This window comes from Garra rufa, chromosome 14 (genome assembly GCF_049309525.1).
Source record: "Garra rufa chromosome 14, GarRuf1.0, whole genome shotgun sequence".
Taxonomy (NCBI): domain Eukaryota; kingdom Metazoa; phylum Chordata; class Actinopteri; order Cypriniformes; family Cyprinidae; genus Garra; species Garra rufa.
Window position 1 is genome coordinate 20,747,291 of NC_133374.1, and position 19,681 is coordinate 20,766,971.

At 36.4% G+C, this 19,681-nt stretch overlaps 1 protein-coding gene across 1 annotated transcript; it reads right to left on the reverse strand.

Annotated features, from left to right (window-relative positions):
- Positions 1-5,527: 5,527 nt before the first annotated feature.
- On the reverse strand, positions 5,528-19,152 carry sae1 (SUMO1 activating enzyme subunit 1). The gene is made up of 9 exons (XM_073818110.1): positions 18,929-19,152; positions 18,551-18,662; positions 17,039-17,212; positions 13,779-13,924; positions 13,596-13,695; positions 12,631-12,736; positions 9,713-9,857; positions 7,414-7,483; positions 5,528-5,751 (listed from the first exon to the last, which is right to left on the reverse strand). The coding sequence occupies exons 1-9, from the start codon at positions 19,027-19,029 to the stop codon at positions 5,659-5,661; spliced, it is 1,047 nt and encodes a 348-aa protein (XP_073674211.1). The 5' UTR covers positions 19,030-19,152; the 3' UTR covers positions 5,528-5,658.
- Positions 19,153-19,681: the final 529 nt, after the last annotated feature.

Here is a 19,681-nt window from a genome sequence, read left to right on the forward strand (position 1 = left end):
TCCTCAGAACTGTGAGAAAAAAGTATGAATTGTGAGACTTAATTCAACTTCAAACAAACAAAGAAATAAATAAAGGTCATTCAAATGTTTTAATTTACGTTCCACATTAAAGTGTGTAAAGCAATGTTACAACAATAGAATTCTGACTTTGTCATACCACAGAAAAATGTGTTATTAACCAACCAGCCAGATTTGAATGATAAAAAAAATGGCAAGTATAAAAAAACACTCTTGCAAGATGCTCTTGAAGGAAACACATTGCATTAAGAGCCGGGGGGTGAAAAGTTTTGAATTTGAAGATCAGGGTAAATTTAACTTATTTAGTCTTCTGGGAAACACATAAATATCTTCTGTCGCTTTTGAATGGCAGTACGAAATAGAAAAAATGTGATATTTAATCATATCACAATCACAAAAATGCTGAAAAACCAAAGAATTTGTGGGACCTTAACTTTTCAGGAAAAACAAGTGACTTATAAACAACTATCACTAAAAAAAACAAAAAAAAAAAAAACCAGCTGTGGATCAATCAGGTAACAAAACAGTATTAAGTGTATGTAAACTTTTGATCAGGGTCGTTTTTATAAATTCAACTATTATTCTCTCTTGTGGACTATATGTAAATGTCTTTTATGTGAAAAATCTTATTCACGTCAGTACTAAATAAAAAATAACATGCATTTTGTATGACCTCTCTTATTTTGGTAAAATAATGAACATTTGGCAGATTCTGCAAGGTGCATGTAAACTTTTGACTTCAACTGTGATATTATACTATGTTTTAGCCCAGGCCTAAAATGCATTATTCAGTTTTTATAAAATATGTAACAGGGTCTTGGTTGCAAATCTTTATCCATTAAGGGATCTTCGGCTTGAATAAGGTTGCATTAAACAAACAGAACAAACCTTCTCTAATGCATATTTAATCTGATATAGCCTAGTGTTGGGACTGTTTAACTGTACTCATGTAGAGAACGCCATGCGTCTTATCAGAACAAGATGTGATAGATTGTGATCCTCTGATTTGCGTGTGCCTAGAACATTTCCCATGCAGGCCCATTCAGACTTCACCAGAGTGTTCCTAAAAACGCTGTTGATTATTTGAGGGCTGTTCTTTCTCCCATCACATGTTTATGCATTTTATAGCTGGGAGCAACACATCTGTTCTGGAGTAAGAACATCTCGCCTTGGGGGTTTCTTCGCGATGAGAGGAAGGTTGCTTAATTAAGAAGGAGCGTCCGTAATTAATCCTGCTCTCTCCTCGGCTAGAGAAAGAGCAGTGGATCTTAATCAGTCAGGGTGTCTTTACAGCTGAGGCTGTTGTTTCATTTCTCACTCTATTGGCAATGGCAGCGATGTGAAGTGCTTAAGTAATTGGACTTAATTGCAATATTTCATTATCTTGGTGGATTTCTACTTGAGTGCCATTGAAAATGAATACTTGTACACTACTGTTTTTTTAAAGAAGTCTCTTCTGCTCACCAAGCCTGCATTTATTTGATCCAAAGTACAGCAACGACAGTAAAAATGTGAAGTATTTTTACTATTTAAAATAACTATTTTCTATATTATATATTTTAATAATATTATTAAATATTAAAATATTTTGGTGACCTCTAAGCTGAATTTTTAACATCATTGCTCCAGTCACATGATTCTTCAGAAATCATTATAATATTCTGGTTTGCTGCTCAAAAAAACTATTATTATTAGAATTTTTTCAGGTTTCTTTGATAAATAGAAAGTTCAGAAGAACAGCATTTATCTTAAATAGAAATATTTTGTAGCATTATAAATATATTTTTAATCAACTTAAAAATACAGCTTAGTTTTCTTTTAAAAAAAAACTATGAAATACGTTTTAATATAAATTGTAAGTGTTCATAATTATAGCCATTTGTCTTGTGAAAACATTTTGAGTCATCACATTGTCTTTGACCTGAAGCAATGAAATTTAATTACACCTATTGCTAAAGATAGACCAGATTGAAGTGTCAACAAGGACAACTATCCGTCTATAAACAACAATACACTAAATATAAATCTAAAATCAGCAGCCAACAATTTCAGGAAACAAGTTTAAAGGGATAGTTCATGCCAAAATGTATATTCTGTCATTCATTACTCACCCTCATGTCGTTCCAGACATGTTGTTCATCTTCAGAACACAAATTAAGATATTTTTGATGAAATCCAAAAGCTTTCTGACCCTGCATGACAGCAACACAACTGACGCATTCAATAAGTCATTGTTACAATAGTTTATGTAACATCAGTGGTTCAGTCGTAATTATATAAAGGTACGAGAATAATTTTTGTGCGCAATGAAGGCAAAAATAATGATTTTATTCAACTTTTTGAAACATTTTTGTCATCAGAGAAAAGTCTGTCATTTACAACGGTGTTTTAGTGCCAGATTAACAAATTAAAAAAAAGAAAATTGAGATTAAAGCAATATTTCAAGAAATGTTCTGAGAATAAAGTCAAAATGTTTTAATAAAGTTGAAATGTTGAGAATAAGGTTAAAATTTCAAGAATAAAGTCAAAATGTTTAGAGAAAAAACTCGAAATGTTTCGAGAATATGTTTTAAGAATAAAGTTGAAATGTTTTAATAATAAAGTCAAAATGTTTCGAGAATAGTCAAAATTTCACGAATAAAGTCAAAATGTTTCCAGAACAAAGGAGAGGGTGCTCACTGCAGAGCCATATGGGAGGAGCTGGAGCTAACCACACCCTAACCCTACCCCTTACCCTATCCCTAACCTTAACTCCACCCATTTGTTCACTCAGAGGTGGAGCTGGACATCAAGAGAGGTGGAGCTGGAGGCCATTTGGCTCTGCAGTGAGCAGTACTGCGGTGAGCAGTACTTGGAGAGAACTAAGTCGAAATTTCAAGAATAAAGTTGAAATTTCAAAAATAAAGTCAAAATGTTTCGAGAATAAAGTCTAAATGTTTTAAGAATAAAGTCCAAATGTTTTGAGAATAAAGTCCAAATGTTTTGAGAATAAAGAACAGTTATCACAAAATACAAATTATAAATGTGTTTTCCTTTTTATTTCAAGTTTATACCACGATATAAACGTGAACATCAGAAGGAATGAAAAAACAGTATAGCTTAATTGCTACAAATTAATTCACATAATTTTGACTTTATTCTCGAAACACTTCGACTTTATTCTTGAAACATTTTGACTTTATTCTCTAAACACACTTCGACTTTATTATTGAAATATTTTACTTTATTCTCGGAACAATTAGACTTCATTCTTGAAACACTTCGACTTAATTCTCGTTATTTTGACTTTATTCTCAAAACACTTCGACTTCAATCTCGACTTCATTCTTGTAATTTTGACTTTATTCTCGAAACACTTACTATTGTTGAAACATTTTGACTTTATGCTCGTAATCTTAGATTTGTTTTTTTTTTTGTTTTGTTTTTTTAACGTGGCACTAAAACACCATCATAGTAGAGCTTAGATCAGGCCCAAAAAATGAAACCCGATCCTACCCGTGCCCGTGCACCTTGTGTCCGAGCCCGACCCGGTCCGACACATTAACTGTAATTATGAGCCCGAGTCCGATTTAAAACCGACTATTTTTTAATACGTGAGCAGTTATAACAGAAGTTCTCAACTACAATTCTAAGTTGTTTGAACTACAGAAATTAGTTTAGATTTATCTTAATGAAAAATGCAACAAGGACGAAGCATGCAAACTGCATTGTTTGTTTATTCAGAATGGATCGACACATATGTTGTCACTGCCCACGACTTGTTGAAAATGTTTCCATACCTCCGACTTTCCTCCAAACTTGCTCAAAGTTAATTCCCCCGTTTTAATTTTTTCTGTACGTCTTCAAGCTCCATGTTGCACTTAAGCTATACACATACACAATACAGCACAGCTGGCCCGGTGTTATGTGTGCCAGTGGAGGAGTTGCTGCGCATGATTGCAAATTGCGTAACTTTGTAGACCAACACGTGTTGCTCAGGCCGACTTTGCTAAAATATTCGTATAATATTTATAATTATGTCATAGCTCTCCACCCAATTAGGCTAATTAAGTAATGATTTAAAAAAAAAAAAAAAAAACACACACACAGGAATGCTTGATCATGGCCCCGCCCGGCCCGAAGATAGTGGCATGAAATATCAGCCCGACCCGGCCCACGGGTGTTTAATGTTTAAAAAATTATATGATGATAATAATAATAATTAAATATGTCTGGATGAATTCTTCACAATAAGATTACATTTGTTTAGAAAACCAATTAATGAATTGGAGATTACATTTCCATTTCATGCTGACTTTAATAAAACATTTATTTTTAGCAACTGAGTTTAAATCAAGATTTTACCATAATACCCAGACTTCACTTTGAAAACACACATAACCTGGTGCCATGTACATGTGGTAGAGACATCCTGTCTATTGTGGGAGTTTTGCCTTTCAGTGAACTTTACCATAACTGTTCTGTTATAATTAGCACAGCACAGTTAAAAATCTTTTCCATCCTGATGCTTAAACCTGCAATGATAAGAATCTTTAAAAAGTTTGGCCTATTAGTACCTAGTAACCCATGTTTCCACTGTCAACAAATCTCAAAAATTAAAAACGGTTACAAGACTTGCTGCCACCACTCCCACTTGAGCACCTGCTCAACCAGTTTGACCAGTCTTCTCATCTGACTCAGACTGACTCACTGATGCTGTGTTGTCATTTAGGGCACACGTTTATGATCCATTTAAGGCCTGAAGTCTTGATTTTGCATGTCTGCAGCACAGTCGCAACATATTCAAACATCATATTACACTTCAGCTGAAAGGCAAACAAATGTGACACATTTGGTACTTATTGCTCATGAGGTCAAGGGTTCAGCACGTGTTAGGACGATGTTACATTACGTTCTTTAGCATTCCTCTTCGTCTCTAACTGGACAGGCAGGATAATTTCCTTCTACGAAAACATAAAAATCAAAACATGAGTTCCTACTTGCCCCGGGGGCCATAAACCCTGCAGTACCAGTCCAGTAAATGACATACCTAGCCTGAGCTAATAAAAACACTTCCCGTTCCGAACGTCACCAGAAAAAAAAACCCTAGACCTGACAAGATACGTCAAGATGAGCCTCAGGCTTTCACTACAATGTCAGAATGATAACAAGCATCAGAAAATCCACCCGGGCCTCATTTCAGCGCAGGGATGGGATGATTTGTGTGGTTTAATTTTCAGAAATAAATGGCTCAAGGGAGCCTCGGACATTTTTGCATTAATTTTAAATTCCCTTTAAAGTTGTTGGCTCATTTTTTGCAATTTACCATCACAGAGGATAGCAAACAGACCTTCGGCACAGATTAGAGGAAATCGCTAAACAATCCAAAACAAATGTGTCTTCTATTGGGCTTTTATTATTTTAATACAAAACGTAGAAATCACATAACCTTGGTGAAAAACCTGTGTACATGAATATCGTGTGTGGACAAAATGTTCTCGTCGCTCTTGGCATTAGTTGATGTGTGGCATACTGCTACGCAAAGGTACCGTCCAAAAGACAGATTTTGATGCCTGCGGCCACTGGCAGAAGATGAACTCCATGGTGTTTCGAGAGCACACATGCATCGCCACACATCTCTCCGTGTTCTCCAGGGTCCACTTATTTGGATCCGAAGTAGTCGACCACCCCGCTGCCCTTCAGGCCGTCGAAGAAGAAAAAGTTCCTGTGCGGAGCATCTCTCTGAGACAGCGCCTGTCGAACACATGCAAACAAATCTTTAGACATGTCAGGCGCCACAGACCTTGAATTCTGTAATTAACAGCTTTGATCGAACGCGTCGGACGCGTTCTCTGTTGTGGCGACGAAGACTGATGGGCGAGGGGCAGCGAGGAACAGAGAGCCATATGCGAATTGCAGCCTGTTTCATCATGCAGGGAGATGGCGAGACACCCTGGCTTCACTCCACCGCCATGTGGGTTCAAGTCCTGCCCAGCCACCGCCTCTGAGACCACAGCTTTCACTCCATCACCCCACACAGCCCAGTCCGGGCTATGACATCACCCTCTAAGAGAGATATTGACGTTTACCATTTACCGTATTGCGTTGTGTTCTGTTGTAACCGGAGCGAATGTCTGTTTTTACAAGGCCTACGCTACAGCGGATCCTCTTTCTGTCCATATTCCAGGTGTAATTATCCACTCAAGACTGACTACATTACATCACTGCGCTTTAGGTTATTTAATCTCGTTCGGTTTATGGAATCATGCGAGAAGATTTCAGGCGCTCTCCGCTGGATTTCATCAGTGACCGGAATATTACCTCGTCATTTCTGGCATTTACACACCGTCAACAGATAAAACTTTTGGACTTAGCCCAGATTCTGATGGAGAGGGCAGCTGCCATACGCTTCTCACTGCGCCTCATCAGAAAAGTCACTTTCACAGCTAGTGAAAATGGAGGGCTTCATGGTTGTGTGGAGAATCAGATTGAAAGGTTGTATAGAGTGGGAAAACACATTTCACAAATCATGTATAAGTAGGACGAAAAAGTAAAAGAAGCCAGAACTACAATGAAGAGATTGTGAAGGATCCGTTCCCCAAAAATGAAAATCCCGTCATTAATTACTCATCGTTAAGTCGTTCCAAATCCATAAGACATGTTGTTCATCTTCAGAACACAAATTAAGATACTTCTGATGAAATCCGAGAGCTTTCTGACCCTGCATAGACAGCAATGCAACTGTACAAGGCCCTGAAAGTTAGTAAGGACACTGATAAAATGCCCTAAAGAAAAAGTCCATGCGACATCAGTGGTTCAACTGTAATTTCATAAAGCTACAAGAATACTTTCTGTGCACAAATAAACAAAAATAATGACTTTATTCAACAATTTCTTCTCTTCACTCTGCATTCACGAGAGTACCACAACGTATGACGTAGAACATCCATCTCTCTTAGTTTATTGTCTGTATATTCTGGTAAGGCTGGGTAAAAATTGCAAGTCATCCTCTCTGTAATAATCCTCAGAAGACTGTTTTATGGGCAGCATGTGTCTTGTGGTCTCTCATGAACTCATCTCTCATGAACATGCGTTGAAGACTGACACAGAAAAGAAGAAATATTTGTTTTCTTTACACACAGAAAGTATTTACGTAGCTTCATAACATTATGGTTGAACCACTGATGTCACATGGACTATTTTAACAATGTCCTTACTACCTTGAACATGGTAGTTGCATTGCTGTCAATGCAGGGTCAGAAAGTTCTTGGGTTTCATCAAATAAAAGTCTTAATTTGTGTTTTGAAGATAAACAGATTTGGAACAATGTAATGGTAAGTAATTAATGACAGAATTGTCATTTTGGGGTGAACTATCCCTGTCAGACATGTAAATGGGTCACATCAAAGATCTCACCTTGACTATCTCTTGTCCAAGAACTCCTCCGACTACAGCGCACACTGGGGCCATCTCGGAGAAACAGTAACTGATAGGAGCAAACAAAAACATGCACAAACATAAGTTGGAGAGAAAAGCCCACTTGAGTTTTTATTCATATGGTGTGTTTAGGTCATGTTGGAAAAACTGTATTGATGAGTTGAACACACATGAACACCACCACAAAGTCATAGTTAAAACCTCAAAACTTTCTTTAAACCCAGAGTTTCTGAGTCGGGGATGTATCAGTTAGAAAGCATGCCAAACATAATAGATAGTAGCATCTATATTGACTAAATTTGTGACCCTGGACCACAAAACCTGTTTTAAGTAGCACGGGTATATTTGTAGCAATAGCCAAAAATTCATTGTATGGGTCAAAATTAATTATGCCAAAAATCTGTAGGGTATGAAGTAAAGATCATGTTCCATGAAAATATTTAGTAAATTTCCTAACATAAATAAATCAAAACTTAATTTCTGATTGGTATTATGCATTGCTAAGAACTTCATTTAGACAGCTTTAAAGGTGATTTTCTCAATATTTAGATTTTTTTTGCACCCTCAAATATGGTCCTATCATTTTAAATTTTCAGTTTAATTTTTTTTTTTTTATATATATGACTGGTTTTGTGGTCACGTTTGTTAAAATGTCCAATAAAACTACCTAAACAGTGTGCGTTTCATTAGTTTGTTCTAGTTCCATCTAATCCAATTCAACTAGCTAGGCCAGTGTTGCCACCTTGAATTTGTGCAACAACAAAAAAAGCATGTGTGTGACGCGAGCCTATTAAGCTGATGGCAAAAAGTTTGTTTGTAAATGTATGTATACCCAAGGATAGATTGAATAGTTAAAAATAATAATAAACCCCAACTAGACGATTATTTAATCTATCTATTTTATTTTTTTTTTTACATATTTTTGCAGTGGTGTTTTAATTAGCATGCTGTGCTTTGGGCTATGTTTACACTAGTGCGTTTTAATTTTAAAACGCATAACTTTTGCTAGAGTTACGCCTGTTGTTTACACTGCTCTGAGACTTTTTGGAAATGCTGCAGACCTCGTTTTAGTTTGAAAACTCTGGGGTTGCATTTCAGTGTAAATGGACCAATCGGAGGCCTTGTTTACACTAGTGCGTTTTTTGTTTTAAACAGCATTTTAAACTAAAAATGATCCTCATCTACACTGGCGTTTTCACTGCATTTCAGAAACGATTTTCGTCTACACTACACAACCGAAAATGCATGTCACGTGACCATTGAGGCTGTATAAATCAACAAGGATATTTTAAATTGAGAGAAGTAACCGTAATAAAATCAACTTATTCCTTGGGGTATAAAAATACTGTAATTTCTTTTTTTTTTTTACTTTTCTTAAATAAGTCTCCAAAATGAGATGCAACAGATGAGCATGATGTTATTGTTATTGCAGAGCAAATGGGGGCAGCCACACCATTGTTTTCAAAAGTCTCTGCAACCCTAGAGTTTTCAAACTAAAGCGGGTCTGCAGCATTTTCAAAAGTCTGCTTTTGAGAGTCGAAAACGCCGGAGTAGTATAAACGACAGGCGTAACCATAGCAAAGTTATACCTTTTAAAACAAAAACGCACTAGTGTGAACATAGCTGGAGACGAAAACGATGGCGTGGCTGCCCACATTCGCTCTGCAATAACAATTTTAACATGTTTACTTTTTTTAAATTAAAACATCCTTGATGACTTATACAGCCTTGAATGGTCATGTGACATGGGTTTTCGGTTGTGTAGTGTAAACGGAAATCATTTCTAAAACAGTGAAAATGGCAGTGTAGACGAGGATCAGTTTAATTTCAAAACACTCTTTTAAAACAAAAACTCACTAGTGTAAACAGGGCCTTAGTTACTTAGTTGTTAGCTACAGTTTGCATGAAGTCTCTCTCAGAAGTTCACTACAGCCAGGTAGGCGTGTTTGGATGCTACGTTGCGTCTCACTGATTTTTTAAAATTGTTTTTTAACCTTATACCAGAATGTGTAGCTATTTTGAGTGTTTTAAGATGGTGAAGTACTTAAAATAATCCATCTTTTTAAAAAAAGCCTGCATTCAGTTCCATTCTGTTACACTCTGTCTACTTGAGAAACACCCAGTCGGGGTCTGGTGAACCTGAAACCAGACAAATTATTATGTTCAACTAGTCGTTTATGAAACCCACCCACTAGTTTTTCACATCCTTGGTTGGTAGGAAACAAACAAATGTTGGTGAGAATAAATGTGAACACCATGTTCCTGCATCTGTAAGTACCTGACAAAGGTGTTGGGAAGCAGTTCAGAGCCCAGGCCCATGGTCTCAAGAACATCATCACGGATTTGCAAAAGCAGCTGAGAGTCTTCAGCAAAGCTGTCTGGCTGAGGATCGCGACCTTTATCGGTACGAAACTTCAGAAGCACTGTTGGAGGAAGTAAGAGATATTGAGTGGGGAAAGAGTGGGTTTTCCACATTTAAACAGGACGTAAGTGGAGGAGAGATGCGTTTGAAGATTTGCGTAGCACGTGAAAAGGCATCAAGCCCCTTTAGGCTATTTTCCAAAGTATCACTTCCCCTTTTTGACTGCCCACCAACTACAACACAATGAACCCCAGCCCACTGCATTTCCACCTGGCAGCGTAGCACATAAACTTACATCAAAGAAACACACACCCACTCATTCATGTTATCTCATTCTATCTGGCACATAGATGAAATTTCAAGTTTCATAGCTGAATTTCTTGATAGAATTTTCTCCAGATTGTGAAAACATCTGAGGGTTTGGAAAAAAAAAATCATTGATGTAATAGTCGCACCACTGGGGTGATAAAACCTCAAATAAATCAGTGAGTTAAGACAGAGGAAACGGCTCTTCCTCAAAAGCCGTTTGAACTGATGCGTGGTATTTTTGAGCACAGCGATGTATTTAAAGTCTTGCTTCAGTGCACAAATAGGAAGTGTTATTTTTTCCGTAAATGTAATACTAGATGTTAAGGGAGGGGCGGACGTGCAGTCAGAGTCTGTTATAATGATAGAGAGGTGCGGAGGTGGCATGTTTTGTTTTTGAGAGCCACTGCACATGACTGGCCATGGACAGCTTGTGATGGAAAATGAGCCAGTCTCAGTAAGGACACCAGGTGAGCACTAGTATAAAAAGAGAAATGTTGACTATAATTACACAGATCAACAGGCCCTCCCCTGATAATGGTGTACGACAGACTGCAGGAGGAAACTGCCATGTCTTCAGTTGCCCAAACAAACTGTAACAAAACTAACTACTTAAATTCATGTTTACACCTTGTATAATATATAGTGGAGATTCAAATTCAAATCTATAAAAACTTCAGTTAAACTTGCCCTCATCACTTTAGTGGACCAGTTCTCCTCTCTCCACACAACATGGCTACTAGCTAAAAGGGTCATCCCTTAGGCCTTTATCTGGACAACCTCTTCTCCTTCTCACCTTAGAGCAGCCTGCCATCTTACAATCTCAGTGAAAATTGGAGAAATGCTGCCGGTCAAACAGGGTTTGTGAGTAGTTCACTTCCAGATCAAAAATTTACAGATAATGTACTCACCTAGTTGTCATTCAAGATGTTCATGTCTTTCTTCAGTCGTGAAGAAATTATGTTTTTTGAGGAAAACATTTCAGGAATTATCCCCATATAGTGGACTTCTAAGATGCCTGTGAGTTTGAACTTCCAAAATGCAGTTTCAATTCAGCTTCATAGAGATCTAGAGAAAAGATTGGTCATTTACTTAAAAAAAAAATGTATATACTTTTAAACCTCAGATGTTTGTCTTGTCTAGCTCTGCGATGCAGATGCGTACTCTGTACAGTCCTGTTCAAGACAGGCTATGTCGAAAAACTCCCATCTCATTTTCTCCTCCAACGTCAAAATTGCTCTACATTGCTGTTTTACCTTTTTTTGTAAAGGGTGTTTGATCTTCTTTGCACGTTTAGTTTGTAAACACTGTGTCGGTACTCCTGCAGCGATGTAGGACAATTTTAAAGTTGGAGGAGAAAATGAGATGGGAGTTTTTCAACATACCCTAACTGTATTGAACCGGAATACACAGAGTTCACGCAGAGCTAGACAAGACAAGTATTTGAGGTTAAAAAGTATATACATTTTTATGACCAATTGTTTTGGTAGATAAGAACCTTATTCCTCAGCTGGGATCGTTTAGAGCCCTTTCAGGCTGCATTAAAACTGCACTTTGGAAGTTCAAACTCACAGGCACCATAGAGATAGTTCCTGAAATGTTTTCCTCAAAAAACTATTTCTTTATGACTGAAGGAAGAAAGACATGAACATCTTGGATGACAATGGGGTGAGTACCTTATCTGTACATTTTTGTTCTGGAAGTGAACTACTCCTTTAAGGAATTTAGCACCAGGTGTCATATTAACACTAATAACTTGGAGGTATCTGTAAGTTCTTTTTCAAATATCTCATTTAAGTTTTTTTATGCTGTGCTTCAGAATACAATTAATTCTTGAAATATGCTTAAAAACTCCCCTTCTACTCCTGTTATGATAACTTCAACTAGGACAAAGCAGTGACCTTGAAATTTAAGAAATTGTAGGTTGTTCTCTCATTTTGATCTCCACTGAATATGATATTGTTGCTATTTTTGTTGATTATATGTGTTAACTAAATGGATGTGTCTGTGTTAATGATCAGTCAGTAAAGTTTAACATTGTTGATAAAAAAGACACAATAAAATGATTTTAAATGACAGCAAGGACATTTTTAATTTACAAAAGATTTTGATTTTAAATAAATACTGTTATTTTGAACTTTTTATTAATCTAAGAATCCTGAAAAACTGCATCACGGTTCCCACAAAAGTATAAGAATAAGAATAAGAAATGTTTCTTAAGCAGCAAATCAGCATATGAGAATTATTTCTAAAAGATCATGTGACTGTGAAGTCTGGAGTAATGACTGCTGAAAATTCAGATTTTCCATCACAGGAGCAAATTATATTTGAATATACATTAAAAAAGAAAAAGTGATGTTACATTCCAATAATATTTTAGAGTTTTACTGTATTGTTCATCATATAAATGCAGCCTTAGTGAGCATGAGAAACTTCTGGAATGTAGTATGTACTTGAAAATCAGGACATTCCCATTGTGAGTTATTGGAGTAATTACATTTTTTTTTTTTAATATTCTGAAAGTATACCTTGCAGGAGGAAGTAGTCTACAGGAGTGCGCTTCAGATTACTCTTGGCCTTCTCATTAGTCCAGTCAACCTCCAGGGCTTCTTTGAGAGAGCAGAAACTGACAGTCTATATGAAGAAAGATGGAGGTTACATTAAAGGAGAAGTTCACTTCCATGAAAATTTCCTGATAATTTACCCCCATGTCATCCAAGATTTTCATGTCTTTCTTTCTTCAGTCGAAAAGAAATTAAGTTTTTTTAAGGAAAACAACCCAGGATTTTTCTTCATATAGCGGACTTCATATAGTGGGGATCAACAGGTTGAAGTTCCAAATTGCAGTTTCAATGCAGCTTCAAAGAGTTCTACATAATCCCAGCTGAGGAATAAGGGTCTTATCCAGCGAAACAATCAGTCGTTTTCTAAGAAAAATGCAAATTTATATTCTTTTTAACCACAAATGCTCATCTTGCACTAGCTCAACCTCACGCATTACGTAATCACGCATGTGTGACGCAGGTAGAAGTTTTAGCACCTTTACAATAAAAGGTAAAACAATATTGTCTGAGGATTTTGAAGCTAGAGAAGAAAATGAGATGGAGTTTTTCACCCTACCCTTATTTTAACCAAAGTGCTAATGACTTTTCCAACGTGTTATTTTAAGAAAATGACCAAAGTTTCACTAGATAACACCCTTATTCCTCAGCTGGGATCGTGTAGAGCCCTTTAAAGCTGCATTGACCTTCAACCCATTGGCCAACATTGAACCCCATTATATGGAGACAATTCCTGGAATGTTTTCCTCAAAAAGTGTAATTTCTTTCAGACTGAAGAAGTAAAGATATGATGACATGGGGGTGAGTTAATTATCAGGAAATTTTCATTCTGGAAGTGAACTCGTCATTTAACTTCACTCTAAAGGGTCATAGATGTGACTGAAAACTGAAAAATATAGTTAAGACGACACCAAATCTGCCAGCACACCCACCTTTTTCACCATTGTAGTCTCATTGGGGTCAACCTTCGGTTTCTTCGCCTCAGGACCATCATTGGCCTCATTAGATCCTTTCACCACTTTAGGCTTTTCTCTAGCAAGTTTGAATGGAACCATTAGTTTCTTTCACAGGAAGATCAAACACAACCACCTTTTTGCCCACATTTCCTGACTTACTCTACATAGTGATGCTCCTGGCCAAGGTCGGAGAACATGTATCCATGATAACCATACACATCTCCACAGAAGACCTTAATGTTCCTTGAGGCGCAGAGCTGGTCCACTCGCACCATGAGGTCTTTGGAGCACCTAGTAAGACAAACCTGAAGAAAACAATTTGCATTAATATTTGGTTGTTTTCAAACTAGTGACCTTATGGGTACAACCACAAACCTGGAAGAACAAATGTTTGGCAATGACAGACAACTGACCAGAACATTGGCACTCTTATCCAAGGTCCCATCCCTCTCACACCCCCAATTTTGGGTTTGAGATAAGAATGGGGTGGCGTATTATTATTACCCATTTGAGATACCATTGGCATGTGCCATGATGCGTTAACTGGGCGGATCTTCAAGGACACATGAATCATCACTTTATCTGCCGACTTGGGTTTGTTTACCATTGATTTTGGTTGTTTACCCTCCTCATCAGAACACCATCGATAACCTCAAAACTTAAAGTACACCTGAAGTGAACTGATTATCTAAGTAGGCCTTTTTCAAAGTATGTTCAAAGGTTATGCAATCCACACCTGAATATCAACAACACTTCTCGGAAATACTGTTGCAATGAAGTGGTGCCCTGAGGAGTAACACCTTCACTACATCATCTGGGACCAGGGTGCATGGAGAAACATTATGAAACATGTGGCGAGACTTTGTATTTTGACACATTCTTCCTGTGAGCTTTACATGCCTCCAGGCAGCCAGACGACTCTAAAGAACACAACTTTATCAAGCAGTGACCTCTAGAGGATAAAAAGACAAAACAAATCATGCCACAATGGAATATTAATCAGAGCTACCAGCAGCTACCATATGCCTCTGCTAAATAGCTGCCACTTGGCATTACATGACGTCTGTGCTGGCAAATCTTTAATTCAATTTAAGCTCCTGGCTTTAGTCCTCAGCTATCTTCAGTCCTTCAAAACATACACCCCAGTCAGACAACTATGAACAGCTCCTTATCAAAACCATCACTTCACCTGCTCCCTACATGAAGGCTTCCTGCTTGACCTTGTCTAGGAGCACCATGTTTGTTTTCTATTGATAGAATAGACTGCCAAAACAAAATTACGAAAAAGCAATATAAAAGTATCATAAAAGTGGTCAATATGACTATATTCCAGGTCTTCTGAATCAATTTGATAGCTTTATGTGAGGAACAGGCTAAAATGTAAGTTTTATGGAAAATATTTTTGCAACTTTTGTTTTATTTTTTTAAAGCTTGAGAGCTCTTGTGAGCATTTGTGTGATTATGGGAAAGAATGACCATTGGATCATTAAACTTTAAGCATGTGCTCTATAGAAGAAAGTCATACAGGTTTAGAAAGAATTAATGATGCTATATTCTTATTTTTAATAATAACTGAAGCTCTATGTACACTACCAGTCATAAGTTTTTAAACAGTAAGATTTTTAGTGTTAGCCTGCATTTATTTGATCTGAAGTACAGTAAAATTTTAAAATATTTGTACTATTTAAAATGACTGTTTTCCATTTGAATATTTTAAAATGTAATTTATTTCTGTGATTTCAAAGCTGAATTTTTAGCGTCATTGTTCCAGTCACATGATCCTTCAGAAATCATTATAATATTCTGATTTGCTGCTCAAAAAAACATGTATATTTATATTTTTTATTATGTAATAACAGCAGATTTTTTTCAGGTTTCTTTAATGAATAGAAAAGTCAATTTTTTTCTATAATTTCTTTCCAAAAAAAAAAAACAGACTCCAAGCTTTGAATGTATAGTGTATAATGTTACAAAACCTTTTTATTTCAGATATTCATCCAAGAATCCTGAAAAAATATACTCAATTGTTTTAAATATAGATAATAAAAAGAAGAAGAAAAATGAACAGCAAATTAGCATATTAGAAAGATTTCTGAAGGATCACGTGACACTGAAGACTGGAGTAATGATGCTGAAAATGTAGCTTTGATCACAGGAATGAATTTCATTTTAATATACATTTAAATAGAAAGCAGTTATTTTAAATAGTACAAATATTGCACAATATCAATGCTTTTGCTATATTTTGCATCAAATAAATGCAGGCTTGTTGAGCAGAAGAGACTTCTTTTAAAAAGAAACATAAAAAAACTTACTGTTCAAAAACTTATGACTGGTAGTGTATTAAATGCTTTAGTAAATAATATTTAAGGGATAAGTCATAATTAATAAATGTTGGTATAAATGGGCTTTCATAAATATAACTTGCTTATTTGTGATTCACAAAAAATATATTTTACCTCAACACCTGCACAAGCAATTCCCTGTACTTGTTGCACAAAACATCCTAGTACTTGTTGTCTCAAATGATCCTTTCATGTATGTACAGTTCATCCAGACAGTGAATTAATTCTATGTATTGTTGACTTCCTCTTGACTAAACTTGCTTCGTTTATTAAGAAATCGCCTGAAAATAACACCACACATACACAAGAGAAGACAAAGACATTCACTCACAATGTTTCCTGTGCACTTCTCAAAGAAATATCAAGAGAAATAGATAAAAGAGAATAGATGATGTTAAAACCCCCCTCCTCTTTTTGTGTCCCACCATCTCTTCCCCCTCCTCCTGAACTCTCACTAGCACTCCCAGAGGGAGGGTTCAGACAGCTCTCAGACAGAGAGAAGATGAAAGACTGCCTGTCTGCGCTTTGAACAGGGTATGTATGCTGACTGCATCTTCCACAGCTAACAACTGTGTCCTGATTTAAAGAAAATATGGCCTGGAATATATCATATGCTTGGAAAAGAGCACACGCTTGGAAAAGACCAAACTAAGTCGCAGATAAAAGTCTGCATCTAGATCTGACACAGATGGGTTCATACTGAGGTTGACGGATAAACAAGGCAAAAAAGAAGTTCCAACCACATTAAATGAAAATGATCAACTGTGTATAGAGACATCTAGTGGTCATGAAAGGCACAAGGTCTCTATCTATCACTGATACCTCTGTAACACCTGAAAGTTCCTGTCCATCAAACTTTCCATAGAAATATTAATTTCTTATCGGATAAAATATGTATAGGTTTTTTTTTTTAATATGTGCTGTTAAGTGGCACAACAAATTTGGCCAATGCAGTTTCGAAAAGAAAGTGTGCTTCTAAAATATTCTTTTGTCCTTTTTCACTTGATGAACAATCAGATAGTAGCTCACAATATATGCCTGTTGGACTTAGAAACTACTTGTTCTGGTACTCACCGCATCAAACTGGAAGAAAAACTCATCCGGCTTGCTCTCCACTGTATCAGTGTCTGCTTTCACTTCCACCATTGGGTTGAGTAACTGCGCTCTCTCCAGAGATGCCTGGGCCTGGTTCTGACCATCTGCATCTACAGGGATCAGGAACTGAGCGCGTCTGGACTCCTCTGTCACCTGATTGATGGAAGCCAAACAACACTTAGTTATGTACTGTTAAGGTGTTTATATGAGTGGTAAATTTAAAGGAACAATTCACCCAAAAATCTATACAGTGGTGGCCAAAATTATTAGAACACTAGTATTTTCAGCAGCTAAAATGGGTTTAAGTCATCTTTTGCTGTAGTGTGTCAGTAGGAAATATCAATTTACATTTCCAATTCATTTTGCCATTAATTGTAATAATCCAGTGAGATTTTTGTCAGTGATTCACACAGAGATCTGATTTCATCATCATTCAGTCTGTCTGGAATGACATGAAGAAACCAAAACAAACTGTGGCAACATCTCCAAGATGCTACAAGAAACCTACCTGCAAAGTTACAGTACTGTTAAAAGTTTTAGGCACTTGTGTAAAACTGCTGTAAAATGCTGTCAAATTAATGTCATAAATATATTTTCTTTATTAATTAACATTCTATTATCTATAAAATCAACATTTGGTGTGACCATGCTTTGTGTTTAAAGCAGCTTTTGCCCTAGTTGCACTTGCGCATAGTTTTTCAGGTAGCTTTGCAGGTAGGTCTCTTGAAGCGTCTTTGAGATGTTGCCACAGTTCTTGTGGATTCTGTTTCAGTTTATTTTGTTTCTGAAGGTCACTGCACACTGAGGCATATTCGTCATCCTTTCCTATTAAAGTGCTTGCTACGGATGCGAAAACGCAGAAAGTCGAACCCGATCCATATTTTTTATGACGGATGAAAGTTTCGGAGGCAGTGTGTAAACTCGACTGACATAACGTGAGGTTGTATTTATTTTTTTAACGTGCAAAAATTTAGGACGAAAATGTCCTTTAATGTCATTCCAGACAGAATGGATGATGATGAGATCAGATCTCTGTGTGGAGCACTGGTTGTTGTCAGACTCCTTGTGCAAACAAAAAAAAACTCACTGGATTACTACAAGTAATGGCAGAATGAATATTTGGAAATGTAAACTGATATTTCACTTAAAAACAATTATTTATTTTTAGCTGGTGAAAATACTAGTGTTCTAATAATTTTGGCCACCACTGTATATACAACCTTATGTCATTCTAAACCTGTTATGTCTTCAATTGAACACAAAGCATATGTTAAAAATCTAGGCTAGGGACTGATAGCCTCAGTCACCATTCACTTTCATTGCATCTCTTTTCCGTACAATAAAAGTGCATCCTGACTCTACCGTCATTCTGCCTTACACCTCCTTTTCTGTTCCACAGAAAAGAGTCAGATTTGGAAGAACATAAAGGACGTAAACAAATGATGAAAGATTGAGGTGAAATACCCCTTTAAGTCAGTCTATAAACATTACCTGCTCATGGTCCAGGAGAGTCAGTCCTTTGACCCCAGCCAAAATAAGGTTCTTTGCTACTTCTGCACCAAGACCCCGGAGACCAACCAGAAGTACCCGTGATCCCCTAAGTCTGAAAATGAAAAATGCACATGCATGTCCTTTATTGTGTTACATTATATTGTTTATGACTTTTGCACACCTAGTCCAAAAATGTATTTGTGGAGTGGCCCTAGCCATTTTTAATTCAGACAAAAAGCATGAATGTGAAATATACTCAAATAATGCATTTGAAATCATATTTATCAAGCTTCTGCATTATTCTTAAACAATTAGACAAATAATACCTTAAAATAATGAGTACAGTTGTTTTTATGAACGAAACAGTTATCAACAAACCTCTTCTGAGCATCGAGACCCCAGAGGCGAATCTGACGATCATATTGTGCAGCCTCCTCCTCGCTGATAATATTGTCTTCTTTTTCGATGGTATCAATCATTTCAAAATGTTTCCGTTTTTAAGTATAACCTATAAAGTATCGGCTGAGAGGTTAGTTTGACTATTTTACGCTATGTTTTTTCTACTGCCCATTCAATGGGAAAGAAATGCCGCTTAGTGATACTCGTTAAGGCGCACAATGATGACGTATGAGTGGTGGGAAAGCGCCAGATTCAGTGCAACAATAGACATATTCCGATCTGGATACAGCAACTCTAAACCTTAAAAATAAATCAGCTGTGTAGTGTATATGATATTTTTAAATTCTTATAATTTATATTTGTATAATTGAATGATTGTGTACTGTGTATTGCTCACCCTTGTTTTTAATACAACATTATAACTAACTAACTAAAATTGACATTTTCAGCATAGAAATAGAAAAGAGTTGTTACAATAATTGGAAATGTTGCCATTCTGTTATAATATAATTGAATATAAATAGAACAATTAAAAATTCCCAAAATGAAGTGTCTTCTTTATTTTTGTAAAATAATTATTATAATAAAATTATACTAACTTTTTAAAACATAATTTAGCAGTGGAATCTACAAAATAGCCTACTAATAGTCTTAACCATACAGAGAGGTGAAATATGACACACATATACACTACCAGTCAAAAGGTTTTTGAACAGTAAGATTTGTAATGTT

Bases quoted from the DNA above. Each gene is read 5' to 3' on its own strand.
- sae1 (XM_073818110.1), bottom strand. From the start codon at position 19,029: ATGATTGATACCATCGAAAAAGAAGACAATATTATCAGCGAGGAGGAG. The intron at 18,663-18,928 runs GTTTGTTGATAA...TTTCATTTTCAG, and splicing joins GGTCTCGATGCTCAGAAGAG to ACTTAGGGGATCACGGGTAC. The intron at 5,752-7,413 runs GTGAGATCTTTG...TGTGTTCGACAG, and splicing joins TTGGACAAGAGATAGTCAAG to GCGCTGTCTCAGAGAGATGC.